Source organism: Callospermophilus lateralis, chromosome 9 (assembly GCF_048772815.1).
Source record: "Callospermophilus lateralis isolate mCalLat2 chromosome 9, mCalLat2.hap1, whole genome shotgun sequence".
Classification (NCBI taxonomy): domain Eukaryota; kingdom Metazoa; phylum Chordata; class Mammalia; order Rodentia; family Sciuridae; genus Callospermophilus; species Callospermophilus lateralis.
This window is the reverse complement of record NC_135313.1, coordinates 10,927,837-10,947,870: the sequence shown is the minus strand read 5'-3', so window position 1 is coordinate 10,947,870 and position 20,034 is coordinate 10,927,837. Positions and strand designations below refer to the sequence as shown.

Sequence of the window (20,034 nt, the reverse complement as noted above, 5' to 3'; positions counted from 1 at the left end):
GTGGTAGAATCCATATGTTGAACTAGAGATTTGGGCACAGTTGATATATAGGTTTGGTGATGCCTGTTTTCTTATCTCCCTTCTGGAGATTTATTCCTCACTTTCCAGTTGTTGAAATTATGGCAGACTCTCGTGTTTTGAGCTTTGTGGATTTTTTTCTTTTTTTTTTTTAGTTGTTTTAAGTGGTAGTTGGACACAATACCTTTATTTTATTTATTTATTTTTTGTGATGCTGAGGATCGAACCCAGCGCCTTGCACATACTAGGTGAGCCACAACCCCAACCCCAGCTTTGTGGATTTCTAAACTTGAATTTTAGCAGTTCTGTGTAGTGCTGCTGGTGGGAGTGTGGGAGGGGCTGCTTTTTAAGTGATGATCCTTTAAAAACTAGTAAATACTATTTTTAATATTTTAAATAGTAAATATATAACGTGATTCAGTTAGATTCATTCCACATTTCTTTCCCTATCCCTCATTATTATTCCTGTATGCTGGGTTAGTATTGTAATAAGTCCATAGTTGCAATTGTGTCAAGAATTAGCAAATTTTTTCTGTGAAACATCAGATTTTATGCTCTGCTATCTGTAAGGTCTTTGTTGTAACTACTCAGTACTGATGTCATTCACTAAAATGGTTAGTCACACATGAGACAAGCATGTGGACCTGAGTGTTTCACTGAATTTATTATTTCTGACAAACTTATAGTCCTCCCTTTATGATTGTAAATGTACAGTTGCAGAATCCCAAAATATTACATTTTGGGAGAATCATTTGTTAGGTTTCTGCCTAAGGAGAGTACTGTGTATAGTTCTTTTTGTCCTAACTGGCTGAGAAATTACTAGATAAGGGGGTCTCTTTAATTTATTTATTTTTATTTTTTTAAAGAGAGAGAGAATTTTTTTTTAATGTTTATTTTTTAGTTTTCGGCGGACACAACATCTTTGTTTGTATGTGGTGCTGAGGATCGAACCCGGGCCGCATGCATGCCAGGCGAGAGCGCTACCTCTTGAGCCACATCCCCAGCCCTGGGTCTCTTTAATTTAATATAGCATTTTTGGTAGTAAGTTCTGTTACCATTCCTGGGTATCTGAACTTCTCAGGCTTTGTCACTGAAATGTTTTTATAATGGAATTGTGCTTTAGCCTAGGCCTTTACATGTGTTAACTGCCTTGATGACTTTATAATGTCTGTTCTGTGCCTGGCATAGAAGGGAACCACAAGAAATGGTTATTTTTGAGATATGCTTGGGATGTGATGGGAAGGATGTTTGAGTCCTTCTCCCATCCTTTCTCTTTTTTCTTTCTTACTCAGTCAAGTGAGCAGATAAAACTGAAAAACATGCTTTTCCTTCTCTGATTTCCCAAGTATTTGTCAAGTTTTCCTTTTGCAATGTCAAATTGATTATTCTTTAAATTAATACAATTTTGGGAACATTTGTAGACTTTTATTTTATATATAGATTTACTGATAAATAATGAGTATACAATTTGATGAATTTTGTCTTGTATACACTGAACCCACCACCCATCAAGAAGGCTCTGTGCCCACCCCTTTGTAATGATTTTACTCATCTGTTTTTCTTGCCTATGGAGAAGTTTATATTTCTTAAAATTTTAAATGAGTAGAATAATACAGTATGTACATTTTTGGAGAAATTTTTGACTTCTCAGCACAGTTATCTTAAGGTTTATTCATGTTTCTTGTTGAATAATTGTTTCTTTTAATGGCTTACTAATATTCTACTTTGACAATCCCAAAATGTGTTAATGCATTCATCTGTTTAATGAACATTTGGTTGAGTTATTTCCATTTTGGAGTTGTTAATAATAAAACTGTAGTGAATATTTGTATACAAATCTGAGTGGACATGTGCTTTCATTTTTCTTGGGTAATTAGAAGTAGAATGATCAGGTCATATATGCTACATATATGTTTAACTTTTAAGAAACTCCCCAAGTGTTAACATTTTACATTTTGGAGAGTTCTATTTACTCCACACTCTTACCAACACATGGTATAGTCACTCTTTATTTTTAGCTTTTCTAGTGGTATAGTCTGTGGATGTCTTTATCATGGAGTCTCAGTGTCATTTCAGTTTGCATTTTGCACTTAACTTGTGATGTTAGGCTACTTATTTGAAATGTGTAAATCTTTGATAAAGTAACTGTTCAAATATTTTGACCCCTCTATATTGGGTGGTCTGTATTTTACAGTTGAGTGGTAGGGGTTCTTATATGTTCAGGATTCAAGTTCTTACAGATTTTGCAAATACTTTTTATCAGTTGTAGCTTGCCTTTTTGATTTTTTTTTTTTTTCTTTCAAGACTGAAGAGTAAACAGTATTATTTTGTATGGGGGATTGAACCCAGGGGTACTTAACGGCAGAACCGCATCCGCTAGCCCTTTTTATTTATTATTTTGAGACAGGCTGTAACTAAGTTGCTTAGGGCCTTGCTTAGTTGCTGAGGCTGGCTTTGAACTTGTGATCCTCCTGCTTCGGCTTCCCGAGTTGCGGGATTATAGGCATATGCCACTATGCCCGGAGAGTAAGCAGTTTTTAATTTTGTTTTTACTTTAATTTTTTTCTTTGTAGTTCTTTTTTGTGTTCTTTGTGTCCTATTTCCATTCTGCATCATTTCGTTTCTTCTACTTCTTCAAAAAAGTTGAATATCTCAGATTGACCTTTTTTTTTTTTTTAGCCATTAGACCAAAAAATAAAAAAAAGCATAGGAGGCAATTATAAAATATAAAGCTAGAGTTGTATTTGTGTTTAATGTTGTTATACTTTAATAGCAAATTATTTATGATCCGGAATTTTTCTTTTTGGTTGATTTTTAAACTTGTTAAAGGGCCTGTAGAATTGCTATTGATTGAATTTGTTTTATGGGTGAGGAAACAGATTTTATAGATTACATGATTGTGCTAATAGTTTATGATCATGCCAAGACCAAATACAATACCAAACCCTTAATCCTCTCAAATCTTGGTTTACTATTCATTTTTTTATAAAGTGCCATCTTTCATGATTCTGCTAAAATTTTACTGTGTATCGCAACATTACTAAAATTCAGTCCTTTGTGGTTATAAAAAATATCCTTATTGAATGTATTACTATTGAAATTATTAAGTATGTTGGCTTTCTGAAAGGAATATAATTTCTTTGTCAGTAAGTGAAGATATTGAATTTAACACTTCTTTTTTAATTGTTTCCAAAGGTCTGTAAACAGATCTGGCTAGGATTATTTGATGATAGATCTTCAGCGATTCCAGACTTCAGGGATCCACAAAAAGTGAAAGAGTTTTTACAAGAAAAATATGAAAAGAAAAGATGGTGAGTGAACTGTTTGTATTTCCACTAAAGCCTCACAAAATTTTATTAATTATGGTTAAGGTTAGTCTAATATGATGAAGAAAATAAAGTAGCTAAGTTGGTAAGTAGGTTCTCATTATCCTTTGGTTTATTATTGGATTTGTTTTTCAAAAATGTTTACTCCTTTATCTTACTTCGCTATACCTATTAGCAGCCTTTTAATTATAATTACCAGGACTCAGTCAATTTGCTACCTGATTAAGAAGGGAGCATTTATACTTCCTTAACTAAATCCATTATTTTAATAGGTTATACGTAAAGCTAATGTGTCCCTTACAGCACAGCAAGGACTATATCCACAGAGCTAGTGTTCAACCACTTAGGGCTCCTCATTTTTAGCTTTATGTCACAATATAGGTATAGTACTCATTAACTATGAGCAGTTTTGAATAGCATGTTTACTTCTTTGGAGGTTAAGAAGATAGAGGAGTCAAGAATAGAGGGAATAGATAATGAGGAAGTAAACTGCCACTTTTTCCCAACAGATGATATATTTATAACCTGTTTTGGTCCTGAGAGAACACTTGATGTGGTTTATAGGGGAGTGATCTTTACTCTCAGTCAGTAAGCACGTTAGCTCTGATTTGTATGCTCAATCAGATTTATATATTTATTTTTAAAAAATTTTTGTAGTTGTACATGGACAGCATGCCTTTATTTTATTTGTTTATTTTTATGTGATGCTGAGGATTGAACCCAGTTCCTCACTCACACTAGGCCACTGAGCTACAGCCCCAGCCCCAGGTTTATATTCTTACTGATCAGTAAAATAGACTACTTTTTGCAAGGCAAAATTAACCAGGACTATATTCACTGGTGCTAGGTACATTGGTTATGAATATAGATAGAAATATACCACTATAATTTTAGTTCAGAAAAGAAAAAATATTAAAAGGTGATAATAAAAATATAGTGAGATGAATAATTCTTTTAAAGAAAGTGATATTGTCCTTTTACCATTTAATTCTTAACTTCTTATATACTTTATAGAAGAGTGTTCTCCTTGCATAGTCCTGGTGTAATTTTCAGTTTTCTTATCAGTATTACTTTCAACAACTAAGAAACTAAGTTTGGTTAGGATTTTAGATAGAGTAGCATTAGTCATGAAGATAAAAATGAATGTGAATTGTAAGAGAAAATGTGAATAATATTGATAGAATTAAAACCATAGATTGACAGTCCTGTATTTATAACAATAATAAGTTATTCCTTCAGACCATAAGCTAAATAACTAAAAGCCTGAAGTAATTATAAAGCTTGTATTCTAACAGAATAGTAATAGCAAGAGTAATATAAATACAAACTGTAAATGGTAGGTGGAAAGGGGTGACCATTATTTTCAAGGGCCAGAACCTATGTATATCTTTTTAACTCTGCTCTTGATTGCACACTCCTAAAATGTACTGTATTTCAGTGCAAAATTGTGGCGACTGTATTAATGTATATCCACAGTATTCTGTGCCTGCTAATCTTGCACCAGTGACAGCTTTAGTGATAAATGATTTTTAAGTAATATCTGCACAATTTTTTTTAAAAGTTTCACATAATGGTGGTCTCACCCTACTGTTCTGTAAAAAAAAAATTGGCATATGATCTATGACAATTTTGCAGTGATAATTACTAATGTAGCGGCAAGCTTTTTTTTTTTTTTTTTCTTTTGGTAAACGTGGTGTGAGCACTATCCAAATATAGTTTCCCTAAGACTCCTGAATATAGAAAGCTGCACTTAGAACAGTGATGCTGTTGTTATTCATGATTTTTTGAGAATCACTCCTCAATCTTCTGCAAGATTAGTCCCTTTGCTTTAAGTGTTTTTTTGTGCTATAAACTCTTATCTGGTTTGGCTGAACTCAAGAATTTATGTCGTCAGTGGAATGCCCAATTGCAGGAAAGCATGGCTTCTTTGTATTCATTCTTACATCTCTTGTCATTTCTACCATTTATTTAAAAAAGCAGTTGCTCGTGATTATTATATGTTCGGTAATAACTAGCACTCCCTATAGTTAATGTACTAAGAACTATTCTGTGTGTTCTACAAATGGTAACTCATTTAAACCCCACAGCAACTCCATTTTCCCCACAGCAACTCAGCAATCTCCATTTTATAGATGAAAATGAAAGAACAGGGTTGAAGTTTGCCCCAAGTTTTCACAGCCATTAAGTGGTGAAGCTGGGATCTTGTCACTGGAATAGATGCTCACACAATGCTATTTTCTTACTTGTCCAACTGTTTATTATGGGGGATGGGATGGAGAGTAGGGTAGACCTATAATTACAGAGAACAGAAGCTTTCAATAATGCTACGTCTAGAGATTAGCATTGCCAACTTTGGGGCATTTTATCCTTACTGCTTTTTCCCTCCCTTCATTGCCCTCCTCCCATGAATCCTGCCATGATGGGGTCAAACCTGAAACACTTATGACATCTTATGGGCATCTTTCCATGTCAAGCAGAGTAGCTCCATAATATTATTACAAATTTTAGCATAATCCCTTTAAGTCTTTTTTTTTTTTTCGTGATGGATGTACAGTTTGTCTCCAATTTTTAAAAAATTATTTAAATTGCTGTGGTAACATGCATGTTCATGTACCAATATGCACTTACCAAGTTGATTGCTAAGGATAAGTTTCTGGAATGGGTACTTCTGGGGCACAGAGCATATGTGTGAATGTGTTTCAGTAGACAGCATGAAGTTCACATGTGGATGGGAGATAGCTTAATTGTACATTTTTCTTCCTTTGTAAGTTTTCATATCTGTGTCTCCTTTTGTGAATTGGTTTGGTCCGTTTCAAAATGAATTTAAGTGATCTTATTATAGATTTATAATAATTCCTTATATTTTAAACTATTAATTAATATAATAAATGTTTCTTTACCTTCTTTTACATCTCCAAATGTTTATGATCTTAATATATTTTTGTTTTTAAAAATTAAAGTACATTCTATGTCTGTGTAAAAATATACTACAATGAATTCTCACATATGTTTGTATGTATGTGTGTATATGTGTGTATGTATGTATATATATGTGTGTGTATGGGTGTATGTGTGTATATATACACACACACTGACAATGCATTAATTACAGTACTAATAAAAGGTCGGTAAAGTAGAGCAAGTGGATCAGGGAGAGGGAGGAAAAGATGGAAAGGGAAGGTACAGGGGAATGAAATTCATGAAATTATATGCCTGTACAAATATGATTTAATGAATTTCACTATTATGAATAATTATGCACCAATATAAATAAATTAAAAAGAGCTAAATAATCAAATTATATTGCAATAAAAATAATAAGCTACTGATACATGTATAACATAAGATAACAGAAAATTACAGTATTAACTATTCACCTTCTGTTTTAAAAAACAGTTGGTATATTGTATTTATAAAAATAATAAATTTATAATTTATTATAAAAACCATTAGTAAATAATTGAAAAAAGTTTTTTGGTTCATCTATTACATTCTCTGGTGTTCCAATTAAGTGTAGTCTTAAGCTATCAATTTTAAGTAAGATTTTTCAGATAAGATTAATGTGGAAACAGTTTTGTACAAAATTAGAATTGAGCTTATCTTTTAGTCTAGGATTCCTATGCTTTAAAAATTAACTGCCTATTCTAATTTTCACGTTTTAGGTATGTCCCACCAGAACAAGCCAAAGTGGTGGCATCAGTTCATGCATCTATTTCAGGTTCCTCTGCCAGTAGCACAAGCAGCACACCTGAGGTCAAACCACTGAAATCTCTTTTAGGAGATTCTGCACCAGCACTGCACTTAAATAAGGGCACACCTACTCAGGTGAGTAGTCTTTTAGAAGTCTTTGTAAGGACTTCCACTTAAGGAGAATTGAATATCAAGAATTTGAGGGGGGTATGTGTGTGTGTGTGTGTCTGTCTTGTTGTTTTGTGGTGTTGGACAACCACTTTTACCACTGAGCCATATCTCCAGCCCAAGAATTTGAGAATTTTTTTTTTTTTAATTTGAGAATCTAAGACATCAATATAACCTATATCCTCATGGTTTGTAATATATTAATTGATTATTGGGTAAGTGATAGGAATGTGGTTTTGTTCTGTTTTTGATTGCTTTAACTTCTCTGCAGCTTTATGAAGGTGTACAGGAAAGTTGTTAAAGCTATCTGTCTTGATAAACAGTTAGTGAAACATGAATCTGTAGTGACAGAGCAGGATAGCTTCTGTGATGTACTTTAACGGGATATAATAAGATTTTCCCAAATGTCTGATTGTGTGGCATGTTTATCATTGAAACTCGGATGGCTTTCCCTTATAACTTATTCTAAAAATGTGAAGAGTACAGTCTTCATAAATTGATTTCTGAGGTTAGTACTTTGTTATACTAGATGGAGTTGTGACAGATCTTGTTCTGCGTGGCATTGCAACTTTAATCCTATGCAGCGGTTCTGAAATATAGTACTGTAGATTATGTTCTACAATTTTTATAGTGCATTCTAGGGCTTTTGGATAAATTGCTTTGTTTTCACAAAAGGTCTGGGTGAAAAATATGAACAAAGGAATTAAGTCAGTATACTTTAACTCTTCATGCATATAAATACTTCGTGAATTAGAGATAGTTTTGTATAAAAATTCAGCAGCTCTTACTGAAAAATCTTTATAGTTGACGTGTGATTTTTAGTCCCCAGTCGTTGGTCGCTCTCAAGGACAACAGCAAGAAAAGAAGCAGTTTGATCTTTTGAGTGATCTTGGTTCAGACATTTTTGCTGCTCCAGCTCCTCAGTCAACAGCCACAGCCAATTTTGCTAACTTTGCACATTTCAACAGTCATGCAGGTATGTCTTTTTTCAATAGCTTTTGGATGGTATATGTATAGAACACCAAGAAACATTCATTCTATTTTTTTGGTACCAAGAATTGAACTCAGGGGCACTCAATCACTGAGCTACTTCCCCAGCCCTATTTTATATTTCATTTAGAGACAGGGTCTCACTGAGTTGCTTAGCATCTCTCTTTTGCTGAGGCTGGCTTTGAACTTTCCATCCTCCTGCCTCAGCCTCCTAAGCTGCTCATATTACAGGTGTGCACTACTATGTGTGCCTCAGCATTCATTCTTCATTAAACATCAGTTCAGTTGAGGGTATTTGATTACCCTTAAATATATATAACTATGTAACAGTGGTACTTTTAAACACAAAAGAGATTAAGTATTTTATGTCTGTTAAACAGGACTTTTATTTGTTAAACCTCAATAGGGTTATAAATTGTTTAAATAATAATAGTAATAATTCATTCAAATTTTTATTTCAGTTCTAATTTTTTGTGTATGAGTGTATATATATATATATTTATTTATTTATTCATGTATATATACACACACGCATATATACACACATGTGATCATATAAATATGTACCTAAAATTCATTTGAATAAGGTTTCAAATAAGGTGTAGACATTGTAGTTGTGAAGTAAGTCTCTTAGGTATTTTAATCTATAGATTCTTTTTCCATCATTTTTTCCTCTTATATAAATTGTTAAAAGATAGGAGCTTATTTGTCCTGTAGAGTTTGCTGTGGTCTAAATTTGTTGATTGTACCATTGTGGAGCTGTTAAACCAGCTCCTTTTTTCTATATATTTCTTGAAGGTTGTAGTTGGATCTAGAGATTGGTCAGTTACAGGTGTGTGTGTGTTGGGTGCTAGGGAGTTCCAGATTCTTTGTGGGAGGAATAACTAGGGGACTGACTATTTGGGATTTAAGAGGCACATAATTTTGCAGTCTCTTTTTTTATACTAGTAACTGCTCATTAATACTTGGGTCAATTATGCCAAATAATGATAAACCTAAATTTTATCTATTCATTATTTATTGTATTGGATTTATATTAGAAACATTACATTTCTATTGAAAATATACATGGAATCTATTTTGGATGCTAGTAAGCATTGAAGTGTATCATAGAAGATATACCCATCTCCATTTATGAATGATTAAAGAATCATCAATTCAAATGTACTAAATACTAATTTAGGAATTAATTTAGCCATTTAATGGTTTTATTTGCTAATTCAAAACTTTGCTTTATATTATTTTCAAATGTGTGGGTAAGTTACTGCCAAAATCTGATTTCTGTAACTATAGATAAGAACAATTTAAGACTTTATTTTTCTAAAATATATATTTCATAATTTTATGAGCATAGCAAAAATATTTCAGTTTATTTCATGTTTGCTTTTTTATGCATTTTGAGCATTTACAGATCAGGGATTATTGTTACACTTTTTTTATTTGTTTGTTATCTCTACAGACTAATTTGTACCATAACTGTACTCATACTTTAATAACTCCCTTAAAATGTTCTTTGAAAAAAATAGAAATAGTTGTAGAATATGAAATTAAAAAAGAAAGAAACGTATTTTTACAAGATCCATAGATGGTGATAGATTTTTAATTATTATTTCTTTCTCATATATGGTGGAAATGATAGATGAATATGAGGAAATGGTTCAGTAACCAAGTAGCTAGGATGTGTTGCTTAAAGAAGTAGTCCTTTTTCAGCCTGGAGTTCTTACTTATCTACAAATGCCTACTCAAATCCCCCACCCCCCACCCCGCTGTCATTCTACTTATATTTGATACCAGGAAAATGCCTTTTTAAAGAAGGTTCTACAAAATTACTCAGTTTTCCCTTCAGTATATTTGATACCATGTTGACATTTTGCCTTGGAATAATTTTTAGATGTGAATCAATGTCATGATTCCACTGATGAATCTTTTTCCAGAACCATTGAAAGCACTGTGTAGTTTTATTTTTTCATGTGTAGTTCACAAATAAGTCATTGATGGATGAGTTCTCACTCTGAAGTTCTCATTAAAAAAAAAAAAAAAAAAAATGAAGAATTTACCCTGAAGAGTTTGATAGTATTTAATGACAAGTGATAATTATTCAGATGTGCCCATCTGGTTAGCATCGTTTGTTAGGAAACTTGTTTTGTTGTAGATAATTGAAGTGGCTTAAAAGCTAGAAATCTATACCTTCAAAAGAACATTCTGGCTGAGGTAGTGTATATGAATATGTGGGGTCCTTATTGTGTTCAAAGAGTCATCTTCTACAGAAATAGGAAGTTAGAAACATAATTCATGTGCAGAGTATTTTGCTTGGTTATAAACATTATATCACAAAATCTGAACTGTAGTTTTGTCATATGTTATGGATCCCTCAGATGACACAAATGAGTCATGTAATGCTGTGTGGAACTGTGGTATCTTTTTTAAAAAAGGATTATTCTAATCTATCACTACATGGAAACATGGGCAGAGGAGTATTAGATGAAGAGGATCAAGAAGCCTGGTTTTGCTTGTTCTGTGTGAAACGTCCTCATTTTTTTTTTTTTTTTTTGGTACCAGGGATTGAACCCAGGAGTTCAAAGCACCCTGGGGTGCTTATCCACTGACATATCCTCAGCCTTTTAAAACATTTTTGTTTTGAGACAGGGTCTCACTAAGTTGAGAAACTTAAGTGTATTTCAGAACGGAAGAAGAGATGGTACAGGTATCTGGTATAAGGTTAGGTACATTTTTTCCCCCTACTTTTATACCCATGCAGATAAATACAAAACAAAATGCTATTAAGCTTTTCTGATTTTCTTCCTAGAATAGGAAGAAATATGTGTAGTAAATTGCTTTGTTGGTGGAAGAAGTTTTTTTTTAGTAACTTTTTTGGTTTGTTTACAGTAGAATACACGTAAAAGCTCTACAAACTCAGGCATACATAAAAGAAGAAAATGATATTGATCTGAAATCCAACTGCTTAGGGTTAATTAAAATACAAATATTTATTATGAATATAATACCATGTTTAGTTGAACAAAATTGGCAGTTAAAAATGTCTGGAATTTATTAATTTATTTTCCTTCATATAAACATTTTTTGTTCAGGATTAAATATTTTTTATATGAATTTTAATGGCTGCATTGTAGTCTGCCTTATGATGTTTCATAATATATTTAGGTGATTCCTTTTTGGTGATCATTTGAGTTTCTGATTTTTTTATTATTGAAAACATAACTCATGGAGCTTTTAGATATAGCTATACTCACTTGCAAGGTTATTTCTTTACAGAAATTTTCTAAAAGTTGAATTGCCTGTAACCTTTTACTATACTAATGATGTTTATCCTTTCTCCATCCTTCAGACATGCTTTTCATTCTTGCCACTGAGCATTCCTTTCCCATGTCCCAGGCGTTTATTTGCATCATATCTTCTTAGAAAATTCTTACTTAGCATCTCTTTTGGCCTTTCAAAAAAAAAAAAAACTTTTGAATTATTTATTTACATATTTAGATTTAGAAAAGTCTGGACATTTTCTCCTGTGTTGAGGGCCATCTAAGTTGAGAAATGCATCTTGATTTCTTTTTTTTTTTTTTTTTTACTGAATGTGATGTACAGTTATAATTCCTATATAACTTTGTTTCTTAAATTATCACATGAATTTGAAATGGCAGCCTGCTAATATAGTGTGAATATATTCTTTTTATTTGGTGGTCATGTCCTTATACATTCAGAAAATTCTTTTCATATTCGTATGCCCTTGGTGCCACATAATTGAAAACATTAAAGGAACCCCAAAAGAATATTTTACTAATGTAATTAAACTATCTGTATCATTATTTTAGATATTTAGATTATTCCTCAGATTCATATAAGTTATTGTTATCTCTTTAAATCAGTGAAATTTCCAAAATGTGCCCCACATTCTTGTTTGTTTTTCTGTAACTCATATATTTAATGTTCTGAATTCATTTTCCTTTGTTAATAGATTCACTTTTTTAGCACTGTTCCTGAGGCTATTCAAAGGGTATTTTGTACAGATTATCTTTTCACACAGTATTTTTGGAAATTTCTGGATACCCGTTAGTAAATAGTTATATTTGGGTTAAATTCTTGTAGGACTGAATTTTTGTAGGTTAAATTCTTGTAAGTCTGATTTCTAAATGAATTCTCTTTAATGTGAGTTTTGATGCCTTGACACTTTTCATAAAATTCTTAAATTCATTTGTCATGAATTTTCATTTGTAGTTTTCATATTCATTAACGTATGTTGTTCCTTGCCATTTACAGCTCAGAATTCTGCAAATGCAGATTTTGCAAACTTTGATACATTTGGACAGTCTAGTGGTTCGAGTAATTTTGGAGGTTTCCCCACAGCAAGTCACTCTCCTTTCCAACCCCAAACTACAGGTAGAGCTTCTCCAGAATTATGCTTAAATGTTTACTTTAAAAACAACAACAACAATAAAACTCTGTAGGTATAGTTTTAAAAATTAAATTCTATTGATTACCTGACTTTAAAGTAGTTCTGTCTTACAAAGCTCTGGGGAAATCTGCAATCTTTTATTTTTTCTGTTCTTTTTGCTTTTCTGAACTCTTTTAATATATTGTCTAATTCATTGCATTCATTCTCCTCCTTTTCCTGCACATGAATCTTGCTTAAATTTCCCATGCACAGGGACATTAAAGTGTTTTAGGTTCATGGAGCACATTGATTTAGGCCATCATTTTATTTCTGAATAAGGGAAGCTAATTGCTTCCATAGAACTAAAAGTGGAAATAACTTCAAGAGCAACAAGCTTGAGAAAAAATTCTAAATGTTAGTTATTATAGATTAATAATAATCACTTTAATCAAATATAGAAATTGTTTTCTGTGCAGGAATTGGTCTTTAATATTCTCCCATAAACTGTACCATTTACAGTTATTAAATCATTGTTTAGATATTTGGCTGATTGCTTTTCTTTCAACTTTTTAATCTGTATGTATTGTCTTAAAGCCTTTTCTTTCAATTTTCTTTTTTTTTTTTCTTTAACTGTCATCATTTATATAATTTCTGGCTGTCCAGCATTTAGAATGCTTTCATCTAGCTGCAGTTTTGGTGAATTTACTTCAGCTTTTCCTCTCCAGGCTACCCACAGTAAGTTCTGTTGACCAGTAGGCTTTTTTTTTTTTTTTTAACTAATTTGTATGTTTTGTGCTATATCTCATGGGTGTCTTCAAATATAGATTATTAACCATTTTGTAATTCTAATCCTTTATAAATTTACACTTTTACTCTCCTCTATTATGAGCTCAGTTTTTTTATACAGCTATATTTAATCAAACTTAATTGTTAGTTTTGAAATAAAATTTTTCATAAAAATTTTAGAAGTTTTAAATAAAGCACACTTTTGTTTGCTTCACAACCACAGTTTAATTTCTGAAAATTTTTTATTAGTATATTATTTGTTTTAGAATGTCTAAAGAACTGACTGATGAAAGTGTTCATGGTTTTCACATAGAAGCACCTTCAGTCTATTTTAAAAGTATCTCTAAGTGTACTTTGCTGTCACCTTAATACATAACCATATGTATATACCATTTTGATTACTGAAAGTATGGTTTAGGAATGAAGAACGATATATCAAAAGTATAGGATCAAAAGCATGGTATGAAATATACTGACTATTCTTTTGTCAGTACTTTAGGAAAGTTCTAAAATAGAGGCATTCTAGTTTAGCTGTGTCAATGTGTAAACTTGTTGATTAAAACATTTTTCTATCAAAAAATACAGTATAATTATTATGTATAACTATATAGGTTTACTGTGAGCATCATGATATTGAATGCACATTAAATTACTATGTAAAATTAAATAATAGCTCTTAAAATGAAATTAAATGTAAAGTTCAATGGCAGTCTTTTTAAAAAGTTCTTGATCAAAATAATAGATTTAAATATTGTTAGCTTCTATCCCTGGGATTTGTTTAAACTGTGTTGCCATAGAGCTTCAAAAGCTTGAACCCTCCAAGTAAGATATTTTGCATCTTGTTAGTATAGTCTGTTGAAGGAGAACTAGTCAAAGATCATGGTATATAGCTGGATGTTCAGTGAAGTAACTGAGTTTTAACCAGTTAACCCCAGCCCCCCACCCACCCCAATAGTCTTCCCTCCAGGGTTGATGTTATCTTAAATATTGCCAGGTCCTTTGGATTCTAGTTGCATAAATTATAAAAAGGCACATGTAGATGATTAAGATGATTCACCAGCCACTGATTTTAAGAATGTACATGATTATAAGGTCATATATGGTTATATACATGATTTCAAGAATGTATGGGATCATAATATCATGTACCTTATTATAAGAATGTCCTGTATAATCTTTATAAGATAATTTAGGAAGAAATGATCAAATTATCTACCAAAGAGTACTGGGAAAAGTGTAGAAATTTCAAGTGTTCTGTTTATTTTGTTACAGGTGGAAGTGCTGGATCAGTAAATGCTAATTTTGCTCATTTTGATAACTTCCCCAAATCCTCCAGTGCTGATTTTGGAACCTTCAATGCTTCCCAGAGTCATCAGACAGCATCAGCTATTAGTAAAGTTTCAGCAAACAAAGCTGGTTTACAGACAGCAGACAAATATGCAGCACTTGCTAATTTAGATAATATCTTCAGTGCTGGGCAAGGTACCAACCTTTTTTTTTTTTTTTTTTTTTGTGATGGTGCTGGGGATTGAATCCACGGCCTTGGGTATGCTAGGCAAGCATTCTACCCTGAGTTGCATTTCCAACCCCTAGATATCAAGGTTAAACAAAATAAACACAAATTTGTATATCAAATAATACTCAATTTGGTTATATTTATTAAAATATTTTTCCCATTTGTATAGATATGTTGTCTACACTATTTTGAATGGAATTTTCACTTTGAGGTTTTAGATCTGAATTATCAAGTACAAAATTGAAGGCTTAGAAATTAATTTATGAAGTTATACTTTTAAAAGAAAATAATTGAAAATTTAAATTTTATCCTAGAAAGCAAGCTTTATTACTCTGTGGCAATAAGGCAATAAATTTTACTAAGAGAGCTGCCTAAAGGGTTATTTGGTGGTTTCTGTATTTTGAACTGCTTCTTGCTATTATTTGGTATTTTAAAAATCTATATAAAAAGCAACATATTACCATTCCACGTTTTCCTCTTAAGGTCATTATTGTACATCTAAAAGTACGTAGTGCAATGGGGAACAGCAGGAGTCTGGTGCTAGACTGGATTCCACATTCTGATCTCTGGGTCTCTCTCTTTCTCTCTCTCTTTTTTTTTTTCTCATCTCCAAAGTGAGAATGATAATAGCATTAAACTCATGAGATTGTTTTCTGTGTATTACTGCATGTAAGTTATTCAGAGCAGTACCCAGCACATAATAAGTGCTTAATAAATGCTTCCTACTTTTTTTTTTTTTTTTAACATGGAAAACTTGGGAAAATGATAACTAGTAATAGGTTGTCCACCACAGGTCTAGCACTTTATGAATTTATATGTTCACTTGAATGAGATCCACCTGTCCTGGATTTCCTTGAGAATTTCTTTTCTATGCATAATATAGACATATAATGCTAGAGAAAAATAGCATTCTGTCTATAGTGGTTTGTGTAACAACTAATCTGGTCCAATGTTGTGTGGAGTTGGTACTAGACTGAAAGACCCCAGAATTCTGTTCATATATTTTATTTATTTATTTAACTGTTTTAGTACCATGTTAGTTTTAAATTTATTAGTTTTTCATGGCAAATGTAGTTGATAAGGTAAAAGTATAATTTTAAAGTTTGGTGTTTCTTTTGTTCATTCTCAGGTGGTGATCAAGGGAGTGGTTTTGGGACCACAGGTAAAGCTCCTGTTGGTTCTGTGGTTTCAGTTCCCAGTCATTCAAGTGCATCGTCAGACAAGTATGCAGCCCTGGCAGAATTAGACAGTGTTTTTAGTTCTGCTGCCACTTCCAGTAATGCATACACTTCTACAAGTAATGCTAGCAGGTATTTTGTCTTAATATTTCTGCTTTGTGTTTTATCTTTTTAATTTTTTTCAACTATGAATAATATAGTTCAGTAATAACTGTTTGAGGGTATAATATAAAAATGATTGAATAGTTTTAAATCTGAGGCAGTTGAGTTTAATTTGTTAATTAGAATATAATCCTTGAGTAATTTTCTCCTTCATTGAACCAGAAGTTTTGTTCCTTTTCATCCTTGAGTGCTAAAATGTAATTCAGAGAGTACACATCTTTAAATGGGTGGTTACATACAGATTATACTCATCATATAATCCATTTAGCAGTCAAATTACATACTGATAAGGTACGGTTTTTAATCAGAGACTAAACAGGGAAAGTACTATATTGTGGTCTTTATTTTTAGAACTGTTCACACCAAAACACAACATCAGTTTGCATTACATTTTATTGTCATATTGGTATTTATAAATTCAAAGATCTACCAATTTTTTGTGTGTTTGATATACAGAAATTCTTTATAGTAGAAAGTTTAGCTCATTTAAAAATATTAGATTTTTAAAAACTGTTCATTTTAAGGTCAAGAAAACAGACCCCCAGAGAATTGCCTGTACAATTTTAATCATCTCTACTTCCCATGCCTGTGGATTGTTACCTGCTTTTTTCTCTTATTATTCTTTCACAGCCTTTCTAGAGAGAAATTGCAGAATTCTAACACTACCTCCTTGAACTGTTTGATAATTAATTTTTTGTGCACCAAATGGGAAAAAAAATCAGGATATGTATTAATATTGTCCATATTAGATATTAATAATGAATTATAACTAGGTGACCATAAACTCAGGAAACTTAGATGAGTTATACAGTACATATGGTTTATTAATATTATATTGCTGTATATTGGTGGTGCACAAAGAGTAGTCCATAGAATATTTGGGGTACCTAAAATTATTACAGAGGAAACTGAGGTTAAAAAACTTTCTACAATAATTCTGAAAGTTTGTTTTCTTTTTTGCCAATTGACATTTTATTGATGGAGTAAGGAATGGCAAGTGAAACTGTAGGTGTCTTAACATAAATTAAGATAGTGGTCATTCAGTAGTCTTTGTGTTTCTCAGCACCACACATTGTTTTACTTGTGAATATTCCTAATCAGTTTTTTCTTATCAATATTCTTGATGAATCGGTAACATTTTAAATTTTTATTAAATCTTTATCCTTGTCTTATTGATTTTTCTGTGTTAAATAAGGTATACATGAAGTGATTCTGGTGCATGTAGTTGTCTTAAAAGAAATTACTTGTAGAGTTGGTTGAGTTGTGGAAAGAAGTAGCCTCTTATTTTATAGAACACCATTTTTCTTTGGCTCAGAGACTAACCATTACTATTCAGATTTGAGTATTTGTCAGACATATTCCAAAAAATGGGTTTGTTACTAAAAAAATCACTGATGAAATTGATGTTTTCCACAAATATCAGAAGACTTTGGAAAATTAATAGACTATCATGAGATTGACAGCTTCTCATTAATTGTTGGATGTTATGGTTAGCCATATTGATGTGATTTTTAAATTTTGTATAAAGAAATATGACAACATTTGGAAGATTGTCATAAGCTGATAAAACAAGCATTTTTCTTTCTTTCTTTTTTTTTCTCTTGTTTTGGTATTAGGTGTTGAACTTAGGGGCACTCAACCACTGAGCCCTACCCCTAGCCCTATTTTGTATTTCATTTAGAGACAGGGTCTCACTGAGTTGCTTAGCGCTTCACTGTTGCTGAGACTGGCTTTGAACTTGCGATCCTCCTGCCTCAGCCTCCCAAGCTCCTGGGATTATAGGCCTGCAGCACTGTGACTGGCCAAAACAAGTGTTTTTCAAATGACAAATATAATATATAAAATTAGTAAAAGATTCATTTAAAGTACAGGATAGACCATTGGACTTTAGTTTAATGGAGTGTAGAAAGTTCATTGATATGGTTTAAAATTCCATATTTCAGTTAATCTTTAAGAAACTATCACTATTGTTTTCTGTATGATTTCCACAATTATCTACAATTACCTACCAAAGCTCTTAAAATATATTGGTCCTCTATTAAGCTAACCATTAAAGGGATATTCAGAAATATAAAACAATCTACCTTCTCATTAAGTTCATTTTATTTTAAAAATAGTTATTACAAAAGTATTATTTGTGTTATAGCTTAAATTATTTTTAAACCTGAGGAATATTTTTCTAAAGTTCTCAACTTTATTTTCTCTATGATACAAACTGATGAATGTAATATACATAAAATATTGTCGATTATTGGGATAATAATGTATTTTAAAGTGTAAATACATTTTGAGAGAGACTCAAAAGTTTCAGAATTGCTATATACATGATATGTTCAGTGTTATCTGTTTCCATATTCTATGGCTACCCTGCAGGCACATTACTTTTGCTTTTTGTTTTCAGCAATGTTTTTGGAACAGTGCCAGTGGGTGCTTCTGCACAGACACAACCTGCTTCTTCTAGTGTGCCTGCTCCATTTGGAGGTATGTACTCCTGATATATATTGATTGGTTTTTATAAAGAACCTAAGTATGTATTGTGTAGCATTTTTTAAGGGTACCAAGGGGCAGTCAAAGCAATGATTTATTATCACAAAGCTTATGTTTTCTTTCTTTATAAATATAGTGAATAAATATTTAAAATATTGAATACAAAATAAATTAGGATTTTATAGTATATTTTATAATTTTTTAAAGCTACGCCTTCCACAAATCCATTTGTTGCTGCTGCTGGTCCTTCTGTGGCATCTTCTACAAATCCATTTCAGACAAATGCCAGAGGAGCAACAGGTAAGGGAAAAAAAAGACTTGAGTATGAAACAGTAAGCATTGGGGAAGTAATTTATCACAAAGACCTTGTGAATAACATTGCAAAATGGGGCCTGTCTCTTACTAAAGTGAATAGAAACTGGAAAGAAAAGTTAGTCCATAAAGACAAAAGCTAACACAATTTTGGAATTTAACAGTAGAAAAGAACCTTAAAAAAGATGTAGTGTTCCCCTTCTGGCCAAACCTTTCATTTTTCAGGTAGGGAAGATCAAATGGGAATGAGATTTCTTTAGAGCCATATAGCTAATATATGACCAAAGAGGAACTTAAACCCGGTAATTTTTGTTTGTCTGGAATTGAACTGAGTAACATTTGTTGGTCTGGATTTAGAATTTCTGGCTGTGAGTCATTCGGTCCTAATAGAACATTTTAAGAGAATTTTGTTTTTCCCCATAAGACCACATCAGATGAATGGGATTTGTTACATCTTTCTCATATTGTTTTTCTTTGAGTTTTGTCTTATTATGCTGTACATCAGAGCTCTTTGCCATCACCTTGGAATGTCAGAAAGTACAGGTGGTATGACGGTATCCATTAAATGAAGACTTTGTAAACTTTGATTTTGTGTATATGTCCTAGTAGTTCTAGAACCAAAATTTTGATTCCGATTTTAGCAAATGTTGATATAAAATCTTGAGAGAGTAAGTAGGTACTTACAACATTGCATTTAGATTAAATCTTATAAAAAATTAGTGATTTTTATTAAATCTCTTTGTCATTGGTAAGATTAAGAATTGTGATGCTAGTAGTAGATAACTTGTTATTTTCATCTTGCATAAATATCTTTGGTTATGAATTTTTGGTATTTAACATATTAGTTGTTTAAAATAACTTTGAAGTCCACATAAAATTTAATTTTTTAAAAATGGTTTATTTTTAAATTTAGGTCAATCTAATACAATGATTATTTAAAATTTCTATTGTGCTTTTGGTTGTTAAGTATACCTAACCAATGATTGCTTTAAATTTCTATTTGTATTATTTCTT

General features: G+C 31.8%; 1 protein-coding gene across 6 annotated transcripts in view; it reads left to right on the top strand.

Moving 5' to 3' along the window:
* Window positions 1-20,034, top strand: part of Agfg1 (ArfGAP with FG repeats 1) — a 55,170-nt gene that overhangs the window by 26,328 nt on the left and 8,808 nt on the right. For 2 of the 6 annotated variants that reach the window (XM_076866060.1, XM_076866059.1), the window contains exons 3-11: window positions 3,214-3,329; window positions 7,007-7,169; window positions 8,025-8,178; window positions 12,465-12,584; window positions 13,243-13,314; window positions 14,638-14,847; window positions 16,011-16,191; window positions 18,623-18,702; window positions 18,916-19,008. In XM_076866060.1, the coding sequence (XP_076722175.1) occupies window positions 3,214-3,329; window positions 7,007-7,169; window positions 8,025-8,178; window positions 12,465-12,584; window positions 13,243-13,314; window positions 14,638-14,847; window positions 16,011-16,191; window positions 18,623-18,702; window positions 18,916-19,008 (1,189 nt within the window). The remainder of the gene's footprint in view (window positions 1-3,213; window positions 3,330-7,006; window positions 7,170-8,024; window positions 8,179-12,464; window positions 12,585-13,242; window positions 13,315-14,637; window positions 14,848-16,010; window positions 16,192-18,622; window positions 18,703-18,915; window positions 19,009-20,034) is intronic. The other 4 variants (XM_076866062.1, XM_076866061.1, XM_076866064.1 and 1 more) reach the window with 2 other exon arrangements.